At 43.8% G+C, this 22,700-nt stretch overlaps 1 protein-coding gene and 1 long non-coding RNA gene across 2 annotated transcripts in view; both read right to left on the bottom strand.

The window, feature by feature from the left end:
• LOC125644124 (uncharacterized) overlaps positions 1–8,114 on the bottom strand; it is a 35,890-nt gene extending 27,776 nt beyond the window's left edge. Inside the window, exon 1 of the long non-coding RNA XR_007358909.2 lies at positions 7,984–8,114. This is a non-coding gene — a long non-coding RNA (uncharacterized LOC125644124). The remainder of the gene's footprint in view (positions 1–7,983) is intronic.
• Positions 8,115–13,299: 5,185 nt separating this feature from the next.
• BCL2L10 (BCL2 like 10) lies at positions 13,300–21,033 on the bottom strand. The gene is made up of 2 exons (XM_048867549.2): positions 20,541–21,033; positions 13,300–15,755 (listed from the first exon to the last, which is right to left on the bottom strand). The coding sequence occupies exons 1-2, from the start codon at positions 21,012–21,014 to the stop codon at positions 15,624–15,626; spliced, it is 606 nt and encodes a 201-aa protein (XP_048723506.1). The 5' UTR covers positions 21,015–21,033; the 3' UTR covers positions 13,300–15,623.
• Between the last annotated feature and the right edge of the window lie 1,667 nt (positions 21,034–22,700).

The following is a 22,700-nucleotide window of genomic DNA, read 5'->3' as shown; positions in this document are numbered from 1 at the left end:
TCAGTGGAATATGAAAAGAAGGAAATCAGAGTAAGACCCCTTCCCATGATGACGACGACGACGACAATAACATCCAAGTCCATAATTAGAAAAGAGGCCAAGCTGCAAAGTTCAGAGCTAGATCCAAATGTTCCCAAAGTTAGGGGAAGTTCAGATTCAGGAGTTTGTTTTGGGCTTGATAGCATCAGTCTATGAAAGTTTGGCTACAGTCGTGCTCTTTCCCAAGGTTTATGGGTGTATGTTTCTGAGGGTTGAGTTTGGGCCAGTCTCCATCCATAATATGCAATTATTCCCTTTGTTTGCTATTTATATTTATGTGTTTCAGTTACATGTATTACAGCTCTGTTTAATCCTAATGGCTCCATTGTGGTGATTTCCCTGGAATGTGTTGTAGAATTGTTTGACAGAAGGACATACAGATATTGATGGGGGTGGGAGTGGATATCTCCCCACCCTCTCAAGTGCTGAGTGGGTTGCCTGCAGAACTCTCAGCCCAGGGAGAGAGAGACTGGTACACGCAATCAGGCTGTTCTGATATGCCAGCGCACAACGCTCCCACTAGGCCCCCACATTTGCCTTGAATGCATTTTTCAGTGATTAAATTCATGAAAAACTAAGATGCTGGCAGCAGTGTTTTGTCTGTGCATAATCTGGAGGCCAAGGGCACATTCCTGAGCAAAAATGTGACACTCCAACGGCTGAGCAAAAGCAGACTGAAAACAAAAATGAAGGCAGAAATCAAATACAGGCAAGTCGGGGTCGACATTGTTTTGCTCATGAAAGGAATTCACTGCTGGAATGTACAGCACACTGGGACTTTTGAACTATTCCATAGCAGTCAGAGCTGTATTAACCAGTAGGGACATGAGACCCAGGCCTAGAGAACCGTGATTTTGGAGGCACTGGAGGGTTTGTTTTAGCAAAAACAGAATTAAAAGGAATGTTAAGAACTAGTTGCTGCAGACAAGGGCTCCGGTCTCTGTTCTGATGATAGTTAACATGTAGCTGATTACTGAAGAGAGGATAGTCTTGTGGGTAAGCACTGGAATGAGACTCAGGAGGTCTGGGCTCAATCCCTGGCTCTTCCAGAGACTTCCTTTGTGACCTTGGGCAAGTCATGCAACCGCTCTCTGGGCCTCAGCCTGCCAAATGGGGATAAAAAGAGACTTCTTTCTCCCACCTTTAGTCTGTCTTGTGTGCTTAGCCCCTGGTCCTGCAATACACCCAACAAGGACAGTCCCCTTGCCTACACTGAATCCCATTTGGCTTGTCTTCACTGCCAAATTCACTCACGTTATAGCTTGAGTTGTTCCTGTTAACTCAACCTCCATCCACACTCAAAATCCCTTCACTCGTGCTGTGAGGCTAGTACCATGAGTCGGTTAGCATGACTGGGGGTAGAGGCTAAAGCCGGAGTGAGCACAATTGTCAGCTACTCCCATGACCACAGTGGATGCTGGCTAGCACTGCAACACAATTTTTGAGTGTCACTAGTCCACCAGTGCCTTCCCACAATTCCCCCTGGACGGTCTTTTCTTGCTGTCCACCTATTCCTTGTTTCTGGGCCAGAGATAACCTACCAATTCATACAGGCCAGTTCAGCTTTCAAACCCCACATTCGTATCTGGCTTCCAGTAGCACTATTTGCAGTTCAGGACAGCCCTTTCTGTCTAAAAGGGGCAGCCAGGAAGACATTGGCTTAGCAGGCTGCCAGCTGGCCAGGGGCTGAGTCCAAAGCTCTGGTGGATTTCTGGTGTGAGGCTAGCAAGGACCATGATTCCAAGGCCAAGTCTGGAATACCAACATCATCTCTGGAAATCTGGCAGAGCATGGGATCCACTGACACCTCAGTGCCAGGAGAAAGTGAAGTCAGTTAACATTATCTACTGGAAGGTCAAGGACCATAAGTCCCACTGTGGTATCTCCACAAGAGTGTGCTCCAGTGAGATTCTCCATGGGCACAAAGATCTGCCCATACAGTCCATAGCAGGACTGATGCCTTCAACTAGATTCTCTGTGTCTTACCATGAGTATGTACAATGCCCCACACAACTGGGCCTTTAACTCATTTGGAGCCTCCAAGTGCTGCTATAATATGAGCCTTCCTGGTTGCGTATTACAAAAGCTACTTGATCTAAGAGACAAATTGGAAGAAAAAAAAAAATCTCAGCACACTCACTATCAATTTATTTTGTGCCCACTGAGTGCTTTTAGGAGTATGGGGGCACACAATTTTATGGCCCAGGGTGCTCAATAGGTTGATGTAGAGTAGTCCTGATGGCAGTAACAACTAATACATGAGTAACATCAGAGACCCTGCCTAACACCCCCAGATTGTTAATTATATGTAGAACTCTTTCCTGAAAAGAAAATGCAAGTTTTAAAGTATAAGGAGGAAAATATACACAAAAATATCTTATTTATTTCTATGTTAAAGCAACATAAAAGAATCCCCCATCAGAGGCTCTAGGCATTCTGGCCTTTACTTAAGAGACAATATTACAAAACCAGAAGAGCAGCACATTTCTCTCTCCCACCCATCCACCCACCACCAGACAATAAGCATATTACTATTCAAAATCTCCTATCCTGAAAGCTCCCCTTCAAAACACCCTGCCCCAACTGTATCAGCCCTCCCTAAATAGGCAGGCCTAGCAGAGAGTCCAGAAGGGCAAGACGAGGGCTACAGAAAAACTTTCCATTGAACCCTTTTTTTATTTCTTTAAATGAAAAACTGGGCTTTTGATTAAACAAAACGTTTTATGCAAAGTGTCTGCTCTCCTCATAAATTTTTAATTTCTCAACAAAAAGTTAAAATGTCCTACAGGAGGAAAAGAGAAGATTTTCTGATCAGCTCTAGTCAACGCATTCAGGCGAGGCTAGGTTACAGTAAAAAAAAATTGTTCTGGAGTCTCTAGACTTAGTAGCTGGACCTTGAGCAAAACAGAGATTTGCTAAAGAAGCAGTGACAGTAACTGAGGTCACATTCTGTTCCCAGTCTCTCCCCCACAGCTATGAATGCTGCAGAGGGAACATCTGCCCCCTCAGCCATATTCAGTGTTGGCATTAATGGACATAACTCAATGAAGCCCACTTACACCAGGGCTGAGCGTGGCCACTGCAGTCTAAAGTAACATCTCTGAGAGAGCCCAAAGTCCTCCTCAGCTGCATGGATGGTTACCAAGATAGGGACCCTTGTGAGTGGGACCAGGGAATACTTAGGGTTCCTCAAGGAAAGCAGAGAACCTCCCATCTCAGGGTAATACCCTCAATGTCCAGGCACAGGGCCAGACCCTGGCCCTGACTCTGGAAACCTGGCTTAAACAGCTGTCTGGGGATTCCCCTTGCATAGAGGGATCCCTTGCACAAAGCTGACATGCCAGCTGTACACCACTTGCTCCTGCCTCCCCCAGCCACCAATGCTGTGGGGATCCTGGGGGTGTGCCAGGAGTGGGGAGGGCATGGCTGGATGTGCCAGCAATCCTGGGCCGGCTGAATGAATACTGGCGTGCCGTTCCAACCGGCACATGTTACAACAGCCCCAAGGCAGTTGCTGTATTTGTGCTACAATCATTGGGAAGTTTGTGTCTTTCTCAGAAGTTGCTCGAGTGGATTTTCAGTTACAATTCCATTGCACTGATTGACAGCTGAGTAACTCCCGCCCAGTTGCCAAGTCAGAGCTACTTCATGCACTTCTAAAGGACAGTTCCTGTTACCAAGACAAAACCTGTCCAGCTCTTCAGTGCCAATTTCTGGGAGTTCAAAGTGTCCCACCAATGCACATGGCAACAATGGGAGATGGATGATTACTGGAAACCATATATAACACTGGATCAAATTTAGCACAGATGGTAGAATAATTGGTGTTGGGTTTCTTGTTTCACGTAATCTTTTGACCTATTTATTCACATGATTAACCTTTTCCTTCCATAAAGCCTACTGGAAACATTGATAAATACATATATTATTAGCTAGGCAGATAGTATTTTATGGGGAGCACCACACGGTATGTGAGATTTAGGGGACTATAAATATGAAGCCTGTGAAATTTCCATACTTTTGTTTGACTTTAGGCTGTTTTATGCTGATATTTTAAAAGGATTTTGCAGGAAACATTTTTGATTTTTTTAAAAATCAGGGTGAAAACATCAGAAAAATGGTCTACATTCAATTGAAATATAAAAGCGAATGATTTAGGGGCACATTTGTGGACTGATGTAGTCTCTTATGCTTCCTAGCCAAGAGCCGGGTAATTTACCTTTTACACTGAGTAGCACTTACTCACGTTAGAATTTCTATTTGTGATAGGAGACTGCAGAAGGAATGGCTGGGCATAAGCAAATAAGGGTTACAGAATTAGGACATGCACTTATCTTGCAGTCCTTCCACATGCAACAATTACACTGACTTCAGTAGGAAATCTGGGGTGAAACCCTCTCCCCATTGACATCAGTGGGAGTTTTGCCATTGACTTCAGTGTGGCCAGGATTTCACCCCTGATCTGCAGAATGGTTGCCCGAGGGTATCATACTTCTACACCAGAAGCTGTGATATGTTAAAATAACATTAAGGGTGTGGCTTAGACCCACAAAAAGGCTAGGGAGGCAGAATTGCAGTTGGACTCACCCGTAAGTCACCCAAGTCTGCAACAGTTAGGTATTGCAGCTTACATAGGTGCACACAGTACTGTTGTTAGATGCCCAGAGTGGTACATGATTTGTAATGCCTACAGATATTGGGGTGAGCTAAGGATTAAATCAGTACATGAATTCCTTAGCCCAGAGGTTCTCAAACTGCAGACCAACTGTGAGGTCCATTCACAGTTGGTCCGTGGATAGTTCCCTCTAAGGTGTGTGCCTGGACGGCTGCACACAAAAGAATGAAGGGCAACCTACCTAATTAGTGGAGCCGCGTAGGCGTAGCTCCACTAATTAGGTGCCTGGACCCTGAACAAGATGCACATGTAAGGTGAGGTGGTGGCCTTGGGGGGAATAAGGGGAAGCTGGGAGCGGGCAGTGGGGTGAGAAGGGGGGTGGATTTGGGACATACAGGGCTGCGGTGGCCAGAGAAAACAGTGACTTTCCCCAGGTCCAGGGCTGCGGCTACTGGGAAGAGATGGCCCTCCTTCCCAGCCCCAGCTCGGGGGCTGCCACGGTGGGGGAGAGAGTGAGAGACCACCCTCCTTCCCAGTCCAGCAGCTGCCGCGGCAGGGGAGAGAGGGAGAGACCACCCTCCTTCCCAGCCCAGAGGCTGCCACGGCAGGGGAGACCCCCCCCTCCTTCCCAGCCCCAGCTCAGGGGCTGCCGTGGCAGGGGAGAGAGGGCACATCCATCACATTAGAAAGGTAAGACTACTGATATTAAAATATGAGTTGTGTGCTTTTATTTGTAGAACAAAAAATGTTTATTACTAAGGGTTTTTTTATATATATAGCATTTTTATCCAAAGCACTTTACAACAGTTAGCTAACGGTACAAACAACATTTGGAAAGATCACTAAGTGGTTCGCCGAGATCCTCAGCAATTTTCAAGTGGTCCCCCCCAAAAAAAGTTTGAGAACCACTGCCTTAGCCATTGTGCATTTAAAATGGACACAGTCTGGTTAAAAATCATGAGGCCCAAACCTGCTACCTCCCAGTGAAGTCAGCAAGAGTTTAGCCAGGGAACTTCAATGAGAGCAGGATTGGAACCCGTACAGTAAAAATACCCATCTTGCAAGTTACTGAGCACCTCTTGGGAGGAGATCAGTTTGCACTGAAAGTGCTGATCACCTCCCACGAGGTATGCACAGTGCCTTGCATGATCATGCAAGAGTTCACTTTCCAGTAGGAAATGCTCACCTGAAGTAACCACTTTAACCTAAAGCTTGCAGGAAAATTTTTCTTGACTGTTGGCTAGAGCCTCACGTGAACTAAGAGGATGGTTGTGCAGTCACTATATTTTATAAAGGCAAATGCTCTTACCTGTGTCACTGAACATCTTACTTTTCAAACATGTAATTAACTCTTCACTGTCATCTGTTTGCACTTCGCTTTGGTGCAGACAATGCACAAACTGGGCGGTTTCACTTTTGTCTCTGGATGGTTACACTTTCTGGTACCCTTACTCCAGGGGTGGGCAAACTTTTTGGCCCAAGGGCCACATCTGGGTACGGAAATTGTATGGCGGGCTATTAATGCTCACGAAATTAGGGATTGGAGTGCAGGAGGGGGTGAGGGCTCCAGCTGGGAGTGTGGGCTCTGGAGTGGGCCTGGGTATGAGGGGTTGGGGATGCAGGAAGGTGCTCTGGGCTGGAACCAAGATGTTTGGAAGGCAGGACGGGGATCAGGGCTGGGGCAGGGGGTTGGGAGGGTCAGGGATGCAGGCTCTGGGTGGCACTTACCTCAAGCAGCTCCCGGAAGCAGTGGCATGTCCCCCCGGCCCCATCCGCAGGCGCCGCCCCTGCAACTCCCATTGGCCGTGGTTCCTGGCCAGTGGGAGCTGCAGGGGCGGTGCTTGGGGCAGGGGCAGCGTGCGGAGTCCCCTGGCTGCCCCTACGTGTAGGAGCTGGACGGGGGACATGCTGCTGCTTGCGGAAGCTGCGCGGAGCAGGGCAAGCCGTCGACATTGCTCCCTGGCAGGAGCTCGAGGGCTGGATTAAAACATCTGAAGGGCCGGATGTGGCCCCCGGGCCTTATTCTATACTCATTCAGAAAATGCATATCAAACACGAATCTCTTCAAGAATTCAAAAGGAACATACCAAAACGGTCAATCCCTATTGACCAGAAAATATAACTAGATCTCTCTCCCCTACAATCAGCCAACCCCTCAGGAGTCCCTGCTGGATTAGACAGCCTGAGTGAACATGGATCCTTTGCACATTATTTTAGGGACCAAACTCAGGTTATGGCAAACTACAAGTGGGAACAGGCCCAAAGGCCAGCTCTTGAGCTGAAATGGCTGTGGGGCAGGGTGTTGCTCTAGGGATAGACACTAATGGCATTCCAGCTGCTTGTGGCTGCCAAGATGAGCTACAGGGAAAGCAGATCTAGAAACCAAGAAATCGGCACATAAGCGTGCAGAATGGTAGTAGCCATTCTTCCAGCCCATGAACTGCTCCTCTGAGGCCTGACCACATGATGGGAGATGTATTTCATCCCCAATCACCACCCAAAACCCACTTTCTCAGGGCTTGTGTAGGAAGGAACACATCTCATCCTGAACAATGAGCATCCAACATGCCACAGTGGAACTTCCTTGTTCTTTGTGAACATAGAGACACTGCACTTTAGCATGGTCCAGAGGCTAGGGCACTGCACTGGGAATCAATGAGATGGTGGTTGTATTCCCAGCTCTGCAACCTCTAGCTGTTTGATCTTGGGCAGGGTCTCTTAACCAATCCGTGCTTCAGTTTCCCCGTCTGAAAATGGGCATGACGATACTTACCACATTTGTAAGATGCTTTTCAGTCTCAAGAAGAAAAGTTCTGTACATGTTTGTAAGTGTCAATTCATTATTCCTAGTCATTAAAATATGCAGGGATTCTCTCAGGGTAATCTTTAGGAAAGGACCAGCTAAAATTTAGAAATCATCCAGCCAACTAATTTCTTAACATGAAAATGGCAACTACAAAAAAGCCAACAAAAATGTTGCAGGCAACACTTTTTTGTTTGTACAGTACTTTGAAGAAGTAAAGCACACTATTTAATAGAAAATTAACACAGCTACATTTGCAAGAACCATAGCCTTTCAATCAGAATGTGGAGTACTATGTACAGCAATACACACACACACACTCCATATCAAATCCTCCATGGGTGTAAATGGGTGGAATTGAATTTCAATGAAACTACTGTATGCTGATTTACACCTGTGGAGGATTTGGTCCATCCCTACCACATTCAGACCCCACAGGCTAACATAGATATCACACCACATTTAAAAGGAGACAGTATCAAAATAGCAGTACGTATAAGGGGTATGGAGTTCGTCCAATACTCACTATATCTTGACTTACAACTGAAGGCACCTCCCATGTCCAGAAAAAAACAAAAGCATGTCCAGTCAAACACAGGAATTCCCCAAAGTGAGTTGTCAACACAGAATCGTTAGAGGGTTGAAATGCAGAGGAGAGCAAAAGTTGTCTACAGTACTTACAGTGGTTCTCTTAAAATATGCCTTTCCAATTTCCAATGCCGAGTCACTTACTACAGGAAATTATATGACTCTCATACCGGGCAAAATCCCTCTCTGAACCCCCCCTTTTAAAATGGGTCATTTCCTAACCAATGCAAATAGATCATGCACTTCAAAAATGACCTAAAATGGGTGAAAAGCCAGAAACCACAAGCTAGCCAATCCACTAATGGTGGTTACATGATATAGTGCAGGAAATAAGAACATAAATTACATGGGTACAAATGGACAACTTGAAGACCAGAAAGAATGTCAATGAAAACAAAGAAATACAAACACAGAGGGTCAAACCCTGTCCCCCTCATCATTTGAATAAAGCAAGCTAGACTGGGCCCTGGCAGGGAACTCTCTCACAAGAGGGATAGTCTAATTGTTTCACTCTAAAAAGAAATTTTTAAACAACAGATTTGACTTCAATATAATCATGATTTAAATGCAACCAAAACAACCCTCCCACCACTTTGAAAGGGATTTAGATGACACACACAGCTAGTTAAAGCCTAAAATAAAGGTTTTCTTTTATATTAAAAAAAGTTTTATAAGATTTGGTATTAATAGAAACATCTTCATGAACTGTAACAGTAATTCAAGGATTACATTTTGGGTTAGGCTTTAGACCTTTCCCATCAATGTGTGCTAGACCAGCACAATAGCATTTTTGTGGTGTATGAGATTGTCAGAGTGAAAAAGTCTAGAAACATGCTGGAAAAAGTGAAACCCACCCTAGTTTATTTTCATAATCTAAGATGACTGGAATGTAAGAAAAAGGAAGAGAACGTTTAAAAACAAACAACATCAAATAAATGTGATGTTTCAGACTATTTTTCTTGTCCATTCAGTCATTTTTTGTCCCCTTTCCTTTTGTTCACCTTGGATAATGGGGTTACATTCACAAGTTTTGTAATCTGACAAAAAATACTCGATGTTTTCAAACTTATATAGTGTTGAAAGGTCTCCAGACATTCTGAGGCCTGGTCTTCACTATGGGGGGGGATATCGATCTAAGTTACGCAACTTCTGCTACGTGAATAACGTAGCTGAAGTTGACGTACTTAGATCTACTTACCGCGAGGTCCACACTACACTCTGTCGATGGGAGATGCTCTCCTATCGACTCTCCTTGTGCTTCTTGTTCAGATGGAGTACAGAAGTCGATGGGAGAGTGATCTGTGGTCGATTTAGCAGGTCTTCATGTGTCGATCCCCCTGTAAGTGTAGACAAGCCCTGAGTATTTCTCTTTTTAATTATTCTTACCCATGTGTCTATCCTGTCCCTGAAGTCAATGGCACGACTCATTCTTCAATGGGAACAGGATTGGGCCCTATAACCCATAGTGGGAATACATTTAACACAGAAGACTCTTTTAATGGAGCTGTCTGTATATATGTAAAAATAGTTAGATGGCAGTCCAGAATAGTTAGCATAGTTCCAGGGGTTTGTAGCACAGTAAGGTTTCTTTTTGCTGTGTGATTCAATTCGCTTCCTTTGTGCAGCTCTAAGTCAGCCATCCACAGTCCCAATCCTGCAAAGACTTACATACCTTATTAAAAAGTGGCAAATTCAAAGCTGATTTAAAAAAAACCAACACAACACACAGTTAGACTACGGAACTCATTGCCACAGCATCTTGAAGCCAAGAAATTTAGCAAGAATAAAAAAGGGGACTGGACTTCTATATAGATATCAAGAATATCCAGAATTCTAACAAGAAATGCTAAAGGTTTTTGAAAGGGTATTAAATATCATGATTCAGAGCTAAAACCAATCTAACTCTTAGAGATCACGATGAGCTTTAATGTGAGGGGCAGATTATCCCATATCTACCTAGTGAGGAGTTCTAACATCTTCCTTGGAGCATCTGGTGTTGGTTAATGTCTGAGACAGGATTCTAGACTAGATGGACCTCAGTTTCAGTTCAGTAGGGTACATGCTGGGTTCCTATAAGTGCTTAACTTTACATACATGAGGTAGGTCCATTGACTTCAGTGTGTCTGCCCACTGGGTGTGAAGTTTAAGGAGGTATATTTGTTTTAGCAGAATAGGAATGAGAGAGAACATTTTCCCATGCCAAAAAGCACACGCCTATAGACACTGTGAAAAACTGATCGTTCACAGTATCTGCAAGTTTGTGCTCCAGTTGGATTACATGACAGTTACCGTTCATAGCGTCTGTAGGTTTGTGCTCCAGATGGATTACATGACAGTTACCATATGTTAATCCTAATAGCAAAAATAGAAATATTTCAGGTATTATTTACAGCCCTGAATCTACAAACACTTAAGCATGTGTGTAACTATACTCATGAGTAGTTCCAGTGAAGTCAGTTGGGTCAATTTATAAGAACAAAGTTACAGATGTGTTAAGTGTTTACGGGATGAGGGTCTTTGTTATTTCTGAAGCACTTATCACAAAATAAAACCTGAATGCTATATCTGAATGCTTACTATTGAGAGTATCAACTTACTATTCCTTTCTTAAAGCAACGTGTGGGGTATTTTTAGGCAAGGTTTTGCTTCCTTTTATTTTTTGGTGGCAAACAGGGAGCATGAAACATCAGTTGATTCTATCAATTAATCTGCACTGTTTCATCCCTTGCTTTAAAAAACAAAACAATGTGGATGCTTAGACTAAAACTAAGAATCAACTCCTCATTGAAGCCGACAGAACGACATTGATTTATACCACCTGAGTTTTGTCCCTAATTAAGTCTTGTTACATTATACAATGCTGCTGTTGTAAAGAGAAAACAGCACTGTGTAGTGCAAAGAGAATAGCTATGTACTCTCTTTCTCAGTACCTTAGTAATAAGAAAATAGTCCTCCAAATGATATTACATTACGTCTTTTGATCTTTGACTACTTCTTCACCAAAGCTCTGCTGCTCTAGCAGGATTAAAGAAACAAAATTATATCCATTTTCCTGCTCTCAACTCATGTTTTTGCCTTTGACTCCCCTACAGATTAGCAGCAAACAAACAAACATCCTTTGTGCTGAAACACAGTGCCTGGAGAATACTCCACGAGACTGACATCAAAGCATCAGCCACACTTCACTTCTAAAGGAAAAAGATTGTTTAGTGTGAAGGCTAGTTGTGGCTGCATTCAAGGACATTTCCAGTCTCTGGGTCATAATAGACATTTACTATTTTTCTCCACTGCCCTACTGTTGCGATCAGCAAAATAAGTTCTATGGTTTTGTCTGTGTGTCTTGCCTTGTCTAAAATTAAGAATTTCATTCAAGATTTTGTGCAAGATATTTTTGTGAACAAATGCATCCCTGTATTCACACCCTACACAGTATTATAATAATCTTTGTACAAAATATGCCTTGTGAGGTATCATTTTAAAAAACAACTCACTGGTCAATACTATCATGCTGAAGTGTACGTAGTAACATTACATGTAAAGTTATGAATTGCCCCCTAGGATGCTGTTAGCACATGTTCAAACCCATGAAGCCCAACTAGGCAGAAGTTGTTAAACAGGTCTAGCCTAACCACAGAAATGTGTGTTTATCTCAGTTTACATATAAGCAATAAACAGGGTCCGGGGGACAGCAACGGGGGTAAACTAGTTTCTCCAGAACAAAGGACAAGCTGATGCCTCTAGCCTAGTGGTTTTCAGACTGCGGGTCACGACTCAGTACTAGGTCGTGGAGTGTAAGGTACTGGTGGCTCTAGTCAGCACTGCCAACCAGGCCATTAAAAGTCCCATCAGGGATGTTGCCCGGCTAAGGCAGGCTAGTCCTTATTTGTTCTGACACCACACTGCGCCCCGGAATAGGGCAGAAGCAGGTCTGGCTCCTACGTGGGGCGGGGCCATGGGGCTCCATACCCTACCCCTGCCTCAAGCACTGGCTCTGCACTTCCATTGACCAGGAACCAATAAAGGTGAGGTGCAAAAACTATAAAGAGGCAAAAACACCCTAGGTTATCTTTTTTTACTTAAGACAAAGAAACCCGCCTTTTGACTTTGGGAGGGATCCTGACATGAAAATTTGGTTAGCAATGTTGCTGTGAAAATGATTTTATCTTGAACTAAGTTTTAGGTCTTAGAAAATTTTATCTTTATTTCTCTTGTAACCATTTTGGATTTTAATACCTTGCACTCATTTTAAAATATTTGTATACAAAAAATTTAATAGTTAAAATTAATCCAGTGCTGTATTTAAACTGAGCTGTTTGGGAGGTTGTTGGATATTGACCTCTTACAGGGCAAAGGGACCTATAATATCTGAACTGTCCAGGAGAGGGTAGGCCCATGCAGAACACACACACTAGGGAAAATTTGTAATTGGGAGTGTGTTGAGGTCACCCTGAAGGTAGTAACTATGGCTGCAAGGGTCAGAGTTGCTGGATCAGGACTGCAGCTATACATAGACACTCAGGATATGACCTGCCTGCCGTTTGCTGTTGAGTGGCCCAGGGTGGGAGTTACACAAAGTACGGTGAGGGAGCCCAGGTTGCAGGGCAGGTAATGACAACCCTTCAGTGGTCTGGACTGCACACTGGAATGAGACAATTTTATCTTTGCCCAACTTGAAATATGAGCAAAAGGGACAGGACCCAGGATATGCACATTTCCATACCGTATTTAACCTTATTTTGCAGACAAAAAAATCTGAGTACATATAGAGCTACTTCAGAAACTAAAGTTTTAATTCCTTTTTGTCACTGATCACATGATATTCCAGTTACAGAGAACATAGGGAAGTACTCAAGTGACTGTTTTTGGGAAACCACCATTATTTCCTTGTGTTATTCTCTCTTACTGATAAGTAACCTGTTTTGGGCACTACAACTGCAGTTACCAATAAATGTGGTTTGGCACAAGTCTAACTACTCCTCTTCCCCTAGAGGAAGTCTCCTAAGGTGATCAATGGGCAGATTTACATATAGAGCAACTATTTCAATTATGTACCGAGGGAAGGGACCACACCTTATCATAAGCAGATTCAGTGCCTCGAACAATAAGGCCAGAATCTCCCATTAACACTGAATTTGCAGGGTTAGACAACAGAAAACGAGTACACATTTTTATTCTGAATGAACAGCATTGGGGGGGAGATAGCATTCTCTCCATCCTCTCTGGAACTTGCCAACTCTGAATAAATAATATTGCCTTTTGTCAGTTTCCCTGCATTTTTATTCATGGTTAGCACAATGGAGTTCTACATACGATATAAATTACAGTGCAGGGTTCTCAATACCAGAGAGTAGCACTAGGGAAACCGCTCTCCCCATTATTACCTCATTTATACTGCTACGCAAACACCTTGGCATTAACAACAGAGAAGTGAAGGGTAGAGCAGTTGCAATAGTTCACTGCAATTTCTTAGTTTTTAACTTAAATGATGTCTACCAAAACTTCACCCTGAAGCTTGTTCACATTTGCAGAGCAAAACAATACTCCAGGAGCAACAGGATTTTGTTTTTTGGAGGGGAGCACTGAGGAGATGTTAGGTAATATTTGGAACAAGGGTGGCAGAGGGACAACTACCCAGTGCGTGAAATGCTGGTAAGAGTATATTCATCTGGGAGGATAACAGGAAAATTACAGTAGTTTGTTTATTTTCTCTTCAGCTACATGATACTCTGGTCTCAGACAGACAGACATTCCAGCCTCAGATTAGCCACCCCTTTGTAGTTTGTGCTTTGTAACCATTTGTGTATTTATCCGTATAAGTGTGCAGTTTAAGAAACCCTGAAAGTTCCACAAGCATCTTACAGAATGGGGCCTGGGGGATATTTTAAACATGTTAAGCCTAAGGCCTTGAAGAATTTAAGCCAATAAAGTTTTAGATGGGTCTAAAAAACTGTTTAAACCCCACCAAGTAGGGAGGAAGGGGAGATAAGGGGTAGAACATAAGTGTCTTTAATGCAGGTCTCTCTCTACATAGCGCCTAATAGAAGTATCAGGGTTCTTAAGTAAGAATGATAAACTTCTACCTCCATGCAAGACTTACTAGCACTTCTTCATGCTTTTCATTTTCTGTTCTTAATTGAGCTCTATCCTCCTAGCACAGAAAGCTGGACAATACAACTAGCTAGCTGCAATGCAGGCCAGTACTGAAGAATACTTTTAATCACAGTTCTTCTGAATCCTTCCACCTATGTAGTCAGTCACTGAATTACTTCCTAAAATATTAGTCTGTATAGATAGGGGGGGAGGGGGTGTTCTTAAGGGCCCTTCACTAAACCGAGCTGCAGGAAGTGGTTACAGATAGAACTGTTAGGAGATTATGCACATTGCTGCAAAGCCACAAGCTCCCTTTTGTTTGCTGTCAAAACACTCAAAAAAGGTAGAAGTAAGTTTACGCATCCAGGTAAACGGTTAATGTTCATGTTTAAAACAGGTATGCCAGCCATCTGAATAAATCCAGGAAGATTTAACTTTTTAAAATAAAAATACTTAATAGTATTTATTCACCATATTAAGTCACCACAGTAAAATTGTACAAGCTACAAGTAACCCAGGAAAGTTAAAAGCTACTAGAAACAATAGAAAGAAATACACAGCTTGTTGACAACAGACTAACACTGTTAGATCAAGGGAGACAATGGTTGATATACACTAGAGAGATCATGAGAACCTGTATTCAAAATGAAATTTCAAACAAAAATAAAGATGTCATGGCTACAAGTATTATACAGTGATAAATACTTCAAAAATATATTAAGATATATGGAAATTCTGGTTTTGACAGGGAAATCCAGAGAAATTCCAGCCTTCAATGGATTTCCAAATATACCAATTAAAGTTTTCAATAGTTAAATTCCTTTCAGTAAGAACAGATTTTGCAGCCATTTCTGCTTTTATATCAGTCCTCACCTATTTGTAGTGTAGCTGCGTACTATTCTTAGTCATATTTCCTTAATATTAAGCCATAATGTTCTTTACAACATAGGTACTCATTGCTCTAGACTAACCAATGAATTGCCTCTCAGTATTATGTGCAGTGCATCACATTTGGAGTTATAAACCATATTACATTACAGTTAGTGTTAGCTCACCTTACAGCATAGCTGAAGTTGTGTTCTAAAGTTACTCCCATTTAAACAAAATACCTTGAACAAAGTGTTTGGTTGCAAGACCGCCACGGCTTATTCTAGCATAACATTGAATACTCTGAAGTTACAGTACATGAATGAACTATGGCAATATTTAGATTACATCTTTCAAAGAAAGAGGTCCAGAGGATGGTCAGAGCCAATAAGCAATGTGTGCATGCACAAATGGTGGTTTAGGTACACATTTTCATTTGTGCTGTTACTGGGTAGCAAGTAAAGCAGTTTATAGCCAAGGATGTGGTAAGACAACAATTCTCCAAGCCAGTTAAAAAATATAAACTTCTATCTTCTTAATGAGTCAATCCTATAGAAAATAGACTGAAATCTAATTGGCAGTTTGTAGAGTACTTTCCATTGCAAGATCCACTGGATCAGCCTATCGTACAGCCAAGAGAACAGCTAATCCTGCTAGTCCAAACCCTGCAGCCGCCATGATCGCACTGCTTATGGTACTGTTCTGGTCAGTTGGTTGAGAGCCATGTCCATTGAAGAAATGACAGAAGCCATCCTAGAAAAGCAAAAGAAAGTGAGAATTTGAGTCAACTTGGGGTAAAGCAGAAACAAGCATGCTTTGGTTATTTCAGTTCTTCACTACTTTGAATACCACACAGATATTTAGAAGACAGATATCTGTAAATATGGTTTGCAGTGCAACAATCACCTTCCTAGATGGAGACATTTAGTAGGTCACTAGTATATTTTTGCTTTTTTATGCAAGTCTCTGAATAGAGCTGGTTGTATTTTTTCTTCATTCACGCCTGGGAGAATATTTGAAACAGTGCATGGAAATTTCCACTTGAGATAGAAGTCTTAATGTGGCCCCTTCTCCCAGTTCCATGCATGATTCTGATTACACATGCTACTTGGAAAGTCTGCAAGTAACTCAATTCAGAGTTGACCTATGACAGAATGAAGCTGGCAGCTGCTCTTCCAGATCTTTATTCATGATAATCAAGAGTGGCAGTAATACAACACCAGATGGTCATGTTTGAACTCTGTTTGGCAGATATCTATGTAAACAAGTTATGCTCTTAATTTCTTCCGGAACTTTGTTCTTTACACTTTAATTTGTGCAAACAGTTAATGCATTTTTTGGTAAATGATAGTTTACATTTTAGCCAACAGTCAGATTTCAATTAGCATTCAGGTGAGCAAGTGATCACTTAAAAAAACCCACACAACTAACTTTTCCAAAAAGCAAAATAATGAAGCCAAAGGCTCTTAGAAAAGTTTGTTTTAATCTTATTTGTACCAGCATCAAATTATCAATACTATTTAAAATGATGTTTAAGAGATTGTTTAAAATGTCTGAAATTGAACTAAATGCTAGGTATTCCACAACCATTTTGACGGTTCTCCAGATGTGTATTCCAATTACAATAGAAAACTGTGCTTTGAGTCATATACAATGATTTTGGGTATACAATTGGTCAGATTTTTTTTAAAATCATTATTATTTGCTCAGAGAGCCCCATCAATGCAATGACAGTTTTGGAAGCAAGTGGGAACACTGGGTACATCAAAGGAATCAAGCATATAGCTCAGTGGTGACTTGATATATAAATGAAATTCAAGACTTGCATGTCAGTTCTGGACTATAAATATTTGGTGTTCCTACTTTGAAGTGTGTTGCTGAACTTAATACAATAATTTGGTCTACATCTGTACTTTAAGTTTTCAGCTAAGCCTAGGGCCAAATCCTTGGCCCAGCAAAGTCAACAGTAAGATTTTCATGGACTTAATAAGGACAGGATTTGATACAAAGGTATTAGAAGCCAAAATGCGTTTGCTTAACAGATTTCTGAGAGCTTTAAACAAGGCTAGCCCAACAACGTCAGCACACTTCTAGAAAGTGCATCTAGCATATTTCACATCCCTCATATCCTTAGTATGTTACTTGTTGGTTAAGGTATCTGCTAAAACACAAGTTCAGTCAAACAGAGTCTTCTCTTAATTGAAAGAAGGGCATAGCATCTGAGTACTTCACACAAGCTGGTTTGCATATTAACAGAAACAAATAACTTAAAGCTACATTGTGGCTTTGAAATGTAGCTTGTTGATTGCTTAACATTCAGAGAGACTAAATGACATGTTCTTGGAACCCTTGCCCAAATTCTTTCATTCATTATATAATCAAACTTCGGCAGACTCTCTGTCTGGAGAAAAACAAAAAAACCCCAGATGTTCCTCTCCTAGGTTTTATTTGAAAATGGAGATCTGAATGCAGATTTCTATGAATTATTCCACCTCTAGTATTATGGGAAGTCATTCTTTTGAAGTTGATTATGCATTGTATCAGCAGAAAAATCTAGTCCCATATCCAATCTGACAATAGCCAGTATCAGATGCTTCAAAGAAAGCCTATAAGGATTTTCAACCTATGTCCTCACTGCAGAGTTTGCTTGGATGTGAGTAACTGCACTACAAAGGGGTACCAAATTCCTGGGTTGATGCTGGTGCTGCAATCCCCTAGGTCTGTTGCTAGGAATTCTGGGGACATATCCCATGGCTCTTTGTGCTGTGGTAGACACAGTGAACTGTGCGAACTTGTCTGTCCTGGGCACATGGAAGAATTGTGGGAGGGAACTGAAACTATCAGCACTTGGGCTGTGTTGTAACTGCAAAGTGGGTTGGTTACCAGCCCAAGTAAAAGCAGATCTTGGCTCTAACCTACACACCCCAATTATATCAGCTAGCCGAGATTGAAAGCACCACCAAATTCAGCTGAGAGGTCTGTGTGCAGATTGGAGAGGGCTGAGGACAACACTCAAGAAAGAGCCCAGGCAAACTCTGCTGTGAAGATATACCCATGTATTGTGGTCACATTTAATATTAAAGTCCAATGAGGGCAGGAAATAAATTTTCCCTACCATTTAGTGGCGGAATTATGCCTTGAAGCATGAGGATGTGCAGCCTTTTTAATGTGTTTTATCTAATGTAGGAGTGGATGTTCTTATCAAATGAAGCATTCCATTTTTGAATCCTACTAAGTTTTAGATTCAACTCCATGGCAATGGACTTCCACAAGATTGCTTCCTGTTACTTTTTAATTTCATTGGGTGTTCTATTTTGAAACAACCCAGTTTAATTTATGTAAGAAACATAACACCTCCATTATATCTTCTCTACCAGGATTTTGTCTCCATGTGTCAGACTTGTATTAAAAAAAGTAACAAGTAGCAGATTTATATTTTGTTGCAAAATGTTTGGCAGCAAGGAACTAACCTAGGTAAAAAAATTATATGTGAACTAATCCCTATTCCAACCTAGATCTGCAGTCTGACTGGATTTCAGACTGCAATGTTTGTACAAATTTAGATGTACCTTTCCACATTTAGCAATAATTATGAAGTGTTGCTACTGTGTGTGACCACCTTTTGGGAACACTTCCTCCACTGAATTGCCTGAAATAAGACACCTTGAGTATACTAAATATGTCCCGACTCCTCTCCAACTGGATTAGAGCAGGCAGCTTGTGCAGCTGCAATCCTACTAATAGGGTTCCATCATCTAATCTCTACTGGTGGAAACAGGCAGAGCCTGAGCAGTGACTATGATCCAGGGTCTCCATGAAGTCCAGCTAAAGTGATAAACAGAGTCTCATTTAGCCCTAATACTTGTTTCAAAGGCTTCATGTTATGCATCCCATAGTTTATAGAGTGCAAGCCAATTCTAGCCACCAATTTAAATGGTACTTCAACTTCACTGTTAAAACAACAGGGTAGTAAAGATATCAAAATCTTGTCTAAACGATAACTTCCATCAGTTTAACTCCCAGTGGTAACAAGTCCACTGGGCAACACTTTAATCTGTTTAATGCTTTATCACAGCTAGCCAAGATACAACTTCTGTTTGCCTGCCCCTCTCGACCCCCTTACCCACAGAGTATACACTACAGAGAATACCATAGAAAGAAACAGGAGATTTTAAGAATTTAGTTAGGAAAGTTTTACACTCCATTCTCCCAGTTTGCATAAGCAAATTAAATTGAGACTAGACAGTAACAAGTTCTCAATATCCCACAGTTTATCGGTCACTGTGGCTGTCTATACTATAATGCACAGCCACATTGACAAGACACACTTCAGCATTTTAAAATTAGTGTCATAAATCTGGTTCTGCTGGATCTGTAGCATTCAACACTCATTCTAGCAAACACTGCATCTATAGTAACAAGCTTGGAAGCTGTAATTCACCACTGGTGGAAGCAGCAGTTTCACTGAAACACAGAAAGAACTTCAGTGTTACTAAAGTCTCATCTACATTAGAGCATCCACTATGGATAAATAACAATTAAGTTATTAGTGTGTACAAGGTCGTGCAATGCTGTGTCTAGTGTCCTTTCTTGCAATGGGTGTTAAATTTATCTGAGTGACCCCATCCACACTAGTGACACAAACACTGGCTTGTCAGAGCACTACATGACATCAGTTGTCCCACATGACTGAAAATCCCAGATCCTGTCTGCATTAAATAGAGCTGTGCTAGGAAGTGTCCCCCACGTCCCACCCGCCCATGTGGGAGGTGGTCTAGTTTGGACAAAATTGTTTGAAACTAAGCATAGCAGGCCCCTAGACTGCAATATGCCAGACTATCAGTAACAAAGGCGCCCCCCGCCCCGTCCCCCTCAAGGTAGGGAGAGATGGTTTGGTAAATGGACTGCCTAGGGAGGTCAGGGAAGCTCTTTCACAAGGAGATGGTTAGACAACAACTCCTACATCTCGGCAGCGGGTTACACAAGAAGTCACACAAATGAGGGTCATTCTTGTCAGTTGCCAGCTTGTGCAGATCGAGGAGTGACTTGCAGTCCCTTCTAACCGCATGGGTCTAGGATTCTATTGGGGGCGGGGAATCACACCGGGGTCAGGGAAGCTCCAGGCCACAGCATCCTCCCCAGGGCCTGGGACAGCATAGCTCCCATATATGGAAAAAATACCCAGCCTTGCGTGCAGACTGAGTCACCCTCCCCCGGTACCCCAGTGCGCGCGGGGCAGCTGCTCCCCCCGGCAAGGCCCTTGGAGCGGAGCGCGCTGCGCTGGGGAAGGGGCTCACACGCCAAAGGGGCTCTCTCCAGCGGGCAGTCAGCACCGCCGGGGGGCGGGCGGAGCGCGGCGAGCCTGCAGGCAGCGGAGCGGGAGGGTTTCTATGGTTAGTACCCGGCTCAGGTCAGAGCCTCCCCCAGCAGGCGGCAGCCCCTGGCCAGGGCGGGACCACGCGGCCCCGGTGCGATGGGCTACACGGTCCCCAGCCCGGCCACTGTCCCCCCTCCAAACCGGCCCGGCCCCCCCCTTACCCAGCCGCCGTGCGCCTCCAGCCACTCGCGCTTCTCCTCGGCCAGGTAGGCGGCCAGCACCTCGGCCAAGCGGCCCGCCTCCTCTCGGCTGCCCTGCTCGGCCAGCGCCGCCGCCAGGCTCCCCGCGAACACCACCAGCGCCAGCACCCGGCCCCAGTTCAGGCCGCCCTCCGCCTCCAGCTGCTCCGCCACCCGGCTCAGCAGCGCCGCCGGCTCCCGCCGCTCGTCCAGGGCCAGCGGGCGGCAGGCGCGGAAGAAGGGCCGCTCCCGGCTCTCCAGCTCGCTGGCCGCCCGCCGCAGCGTCTCGGCCGCGGGGCTGGGCGGCGGCAGCGCCGGGTCCCCCAGGCGGTGCTGGAAGTAATCGCCCAGCAGCAGCGCCGTCTGCTCCTTCAGCGAGCCCGGCATGGCTGAGCCTGCAGCCCCGCCGCCGCGGACTAAGCAGCTGCCCCCGCCGCGCCCACGTGTCCCCGGCATTGTCCGCCCCGCCCCGGCAGGCTGCAGCTCACAGCCGGCCACTAGGGGCCGCCTCCTGCGGCTGCAGCCCGGGCAAGCCGGCGGTGGGTAACTGGGCACGAGGGGTTCGCGTCCGGCCTCGGGAGAGTATCCGGGCACTGGGGGGTCCGTGTCCTGCCCCGGGGAATGGGGCGGATGGGTACCTGGGCACTAAGGGGCCTCCTTCCACCCTACGGGTGGGTACCCGGGCACTAGGGGGCTGTATCCTGCCGCGGGGCGTGGGAGGGTGTCCAGGCACTGGGAGTCTGCATCCTGCCCCGGGTGCAGGTACCCAGGCACTAGGGGGCCGTGTCCTGCCCTGGGAATGGGCAGGTGGGTACCTAGGCACTAGGGGCCACCTTTTACCCCAGGGTGGGTACCCGGGCACTAGGGGGCTCTGTCCTGCCCAGGGGTGGGGCAGGAGGGTATCCGGGCACTAGGGAGGGCCAGGGAGATGACTTATTTGATAAATGTTCGCCATGCACCTCATAGTAAGGGACCTTTCCAGTGCTTATTACAATACTCTATCCTATTAATATTATTTCTAAAGTAAAATATCAGGCAGAAAACATGGTAACTTTCCTGCCATATTAATAAAAACAGTCTAGCCAGAGTCTTCTCTCAGGACTGGCTTACACACAGTTTTTGTACTGGTATAACTTTGTTGGTTAGGGATGTATTTTATTTTTTTTTTAACCACCATGATTATAACCCCTAGGGTGGATGCAGTTGTAGTGGCATTCCCAATAAGCTTTATTGGTACTACATCCACACTCAGACCTTGAAACCAGTATAGTTAAAGCAGTTCAGTTTTTGTGCGTAGACAAGCCCTCACTTTATCCCTGTGTAAATCAGGAGTAAGAGGGGATCCATGCTCATTGTTTCTCGGTGGTTATATTTTCATTAGTATGCTTTGGCACAATTCACCACTGCTGAACCTTCAGTGTTATTTATAAGCCAGATCCTGTTCCCAGGAAAAGTGAAGGGAGCAGGATTTGACCTGTAAAAATAACATACATATGCACTACAGAAATGTGGATGAATTTTGTGGTAACAACAGGGTTTCCGCTGCATGTGTTTACACACCCGCTTCCATATTTCTCCTTCATTAGAAGCCAAACGGATGTGATTGCACTTACGCATTCTTGACCTGCCTGACATCTTTGGAAAATAACACACCAAATACACAGCACCCACCTGGACTCTTGTAAATGCCAAGAAACATACTGGATTCTTTTTAGACAAATATCAAAGTGAAATTAATCATGTGCAATGTAAACTAATTGCATTTACTCATAAAAAAAGAAGGCAAGAGGTGCTACTTAAGATATAAAATGTCAAAGCATTCAGCTGTTGTCAACAAGCTGTGAGTTGTAGGATAAAAACTATTACATTAAAAAAAGTGGGAGATGAAAACAGTTTCCAGAATTATGAACAAATTCATGGTTGAAAATCTCCAAGTGGCTGTTATTTATTTCCAGATCCACAGACAATCCAGATGTATTTACTGTATAGGTCAATTGTCTCACAAAAACAATCCGGAGTGGTACAGTTAAGCCCAAGCTTGAATCTGTAGATATACCTATAAGATTCTGGCATGTATTAAAACATTACTGGTCCAATCCTGCCCGGCCAAAACTGCTATTTAAGCCATGGGAATTGCAGGTG

Source organism: Caretta caretta, chromosome 10 (assembly GCF_965140235.1).
Source record: "Caretta caretta isolate rCarCar2 chromosome 10, rCarCar1.hap1, whole genome shotgun sequence".
Lineage (NCBI taxonomy): Eukaryota > Metazoa > Chordata > Testudines > Cheloniidae > Caretta > Caretta caretta.
Note: the sequence above shows the minus strand (reverse complement) of the source record. Positions and strands in the feature narration are given on the sequence as shown.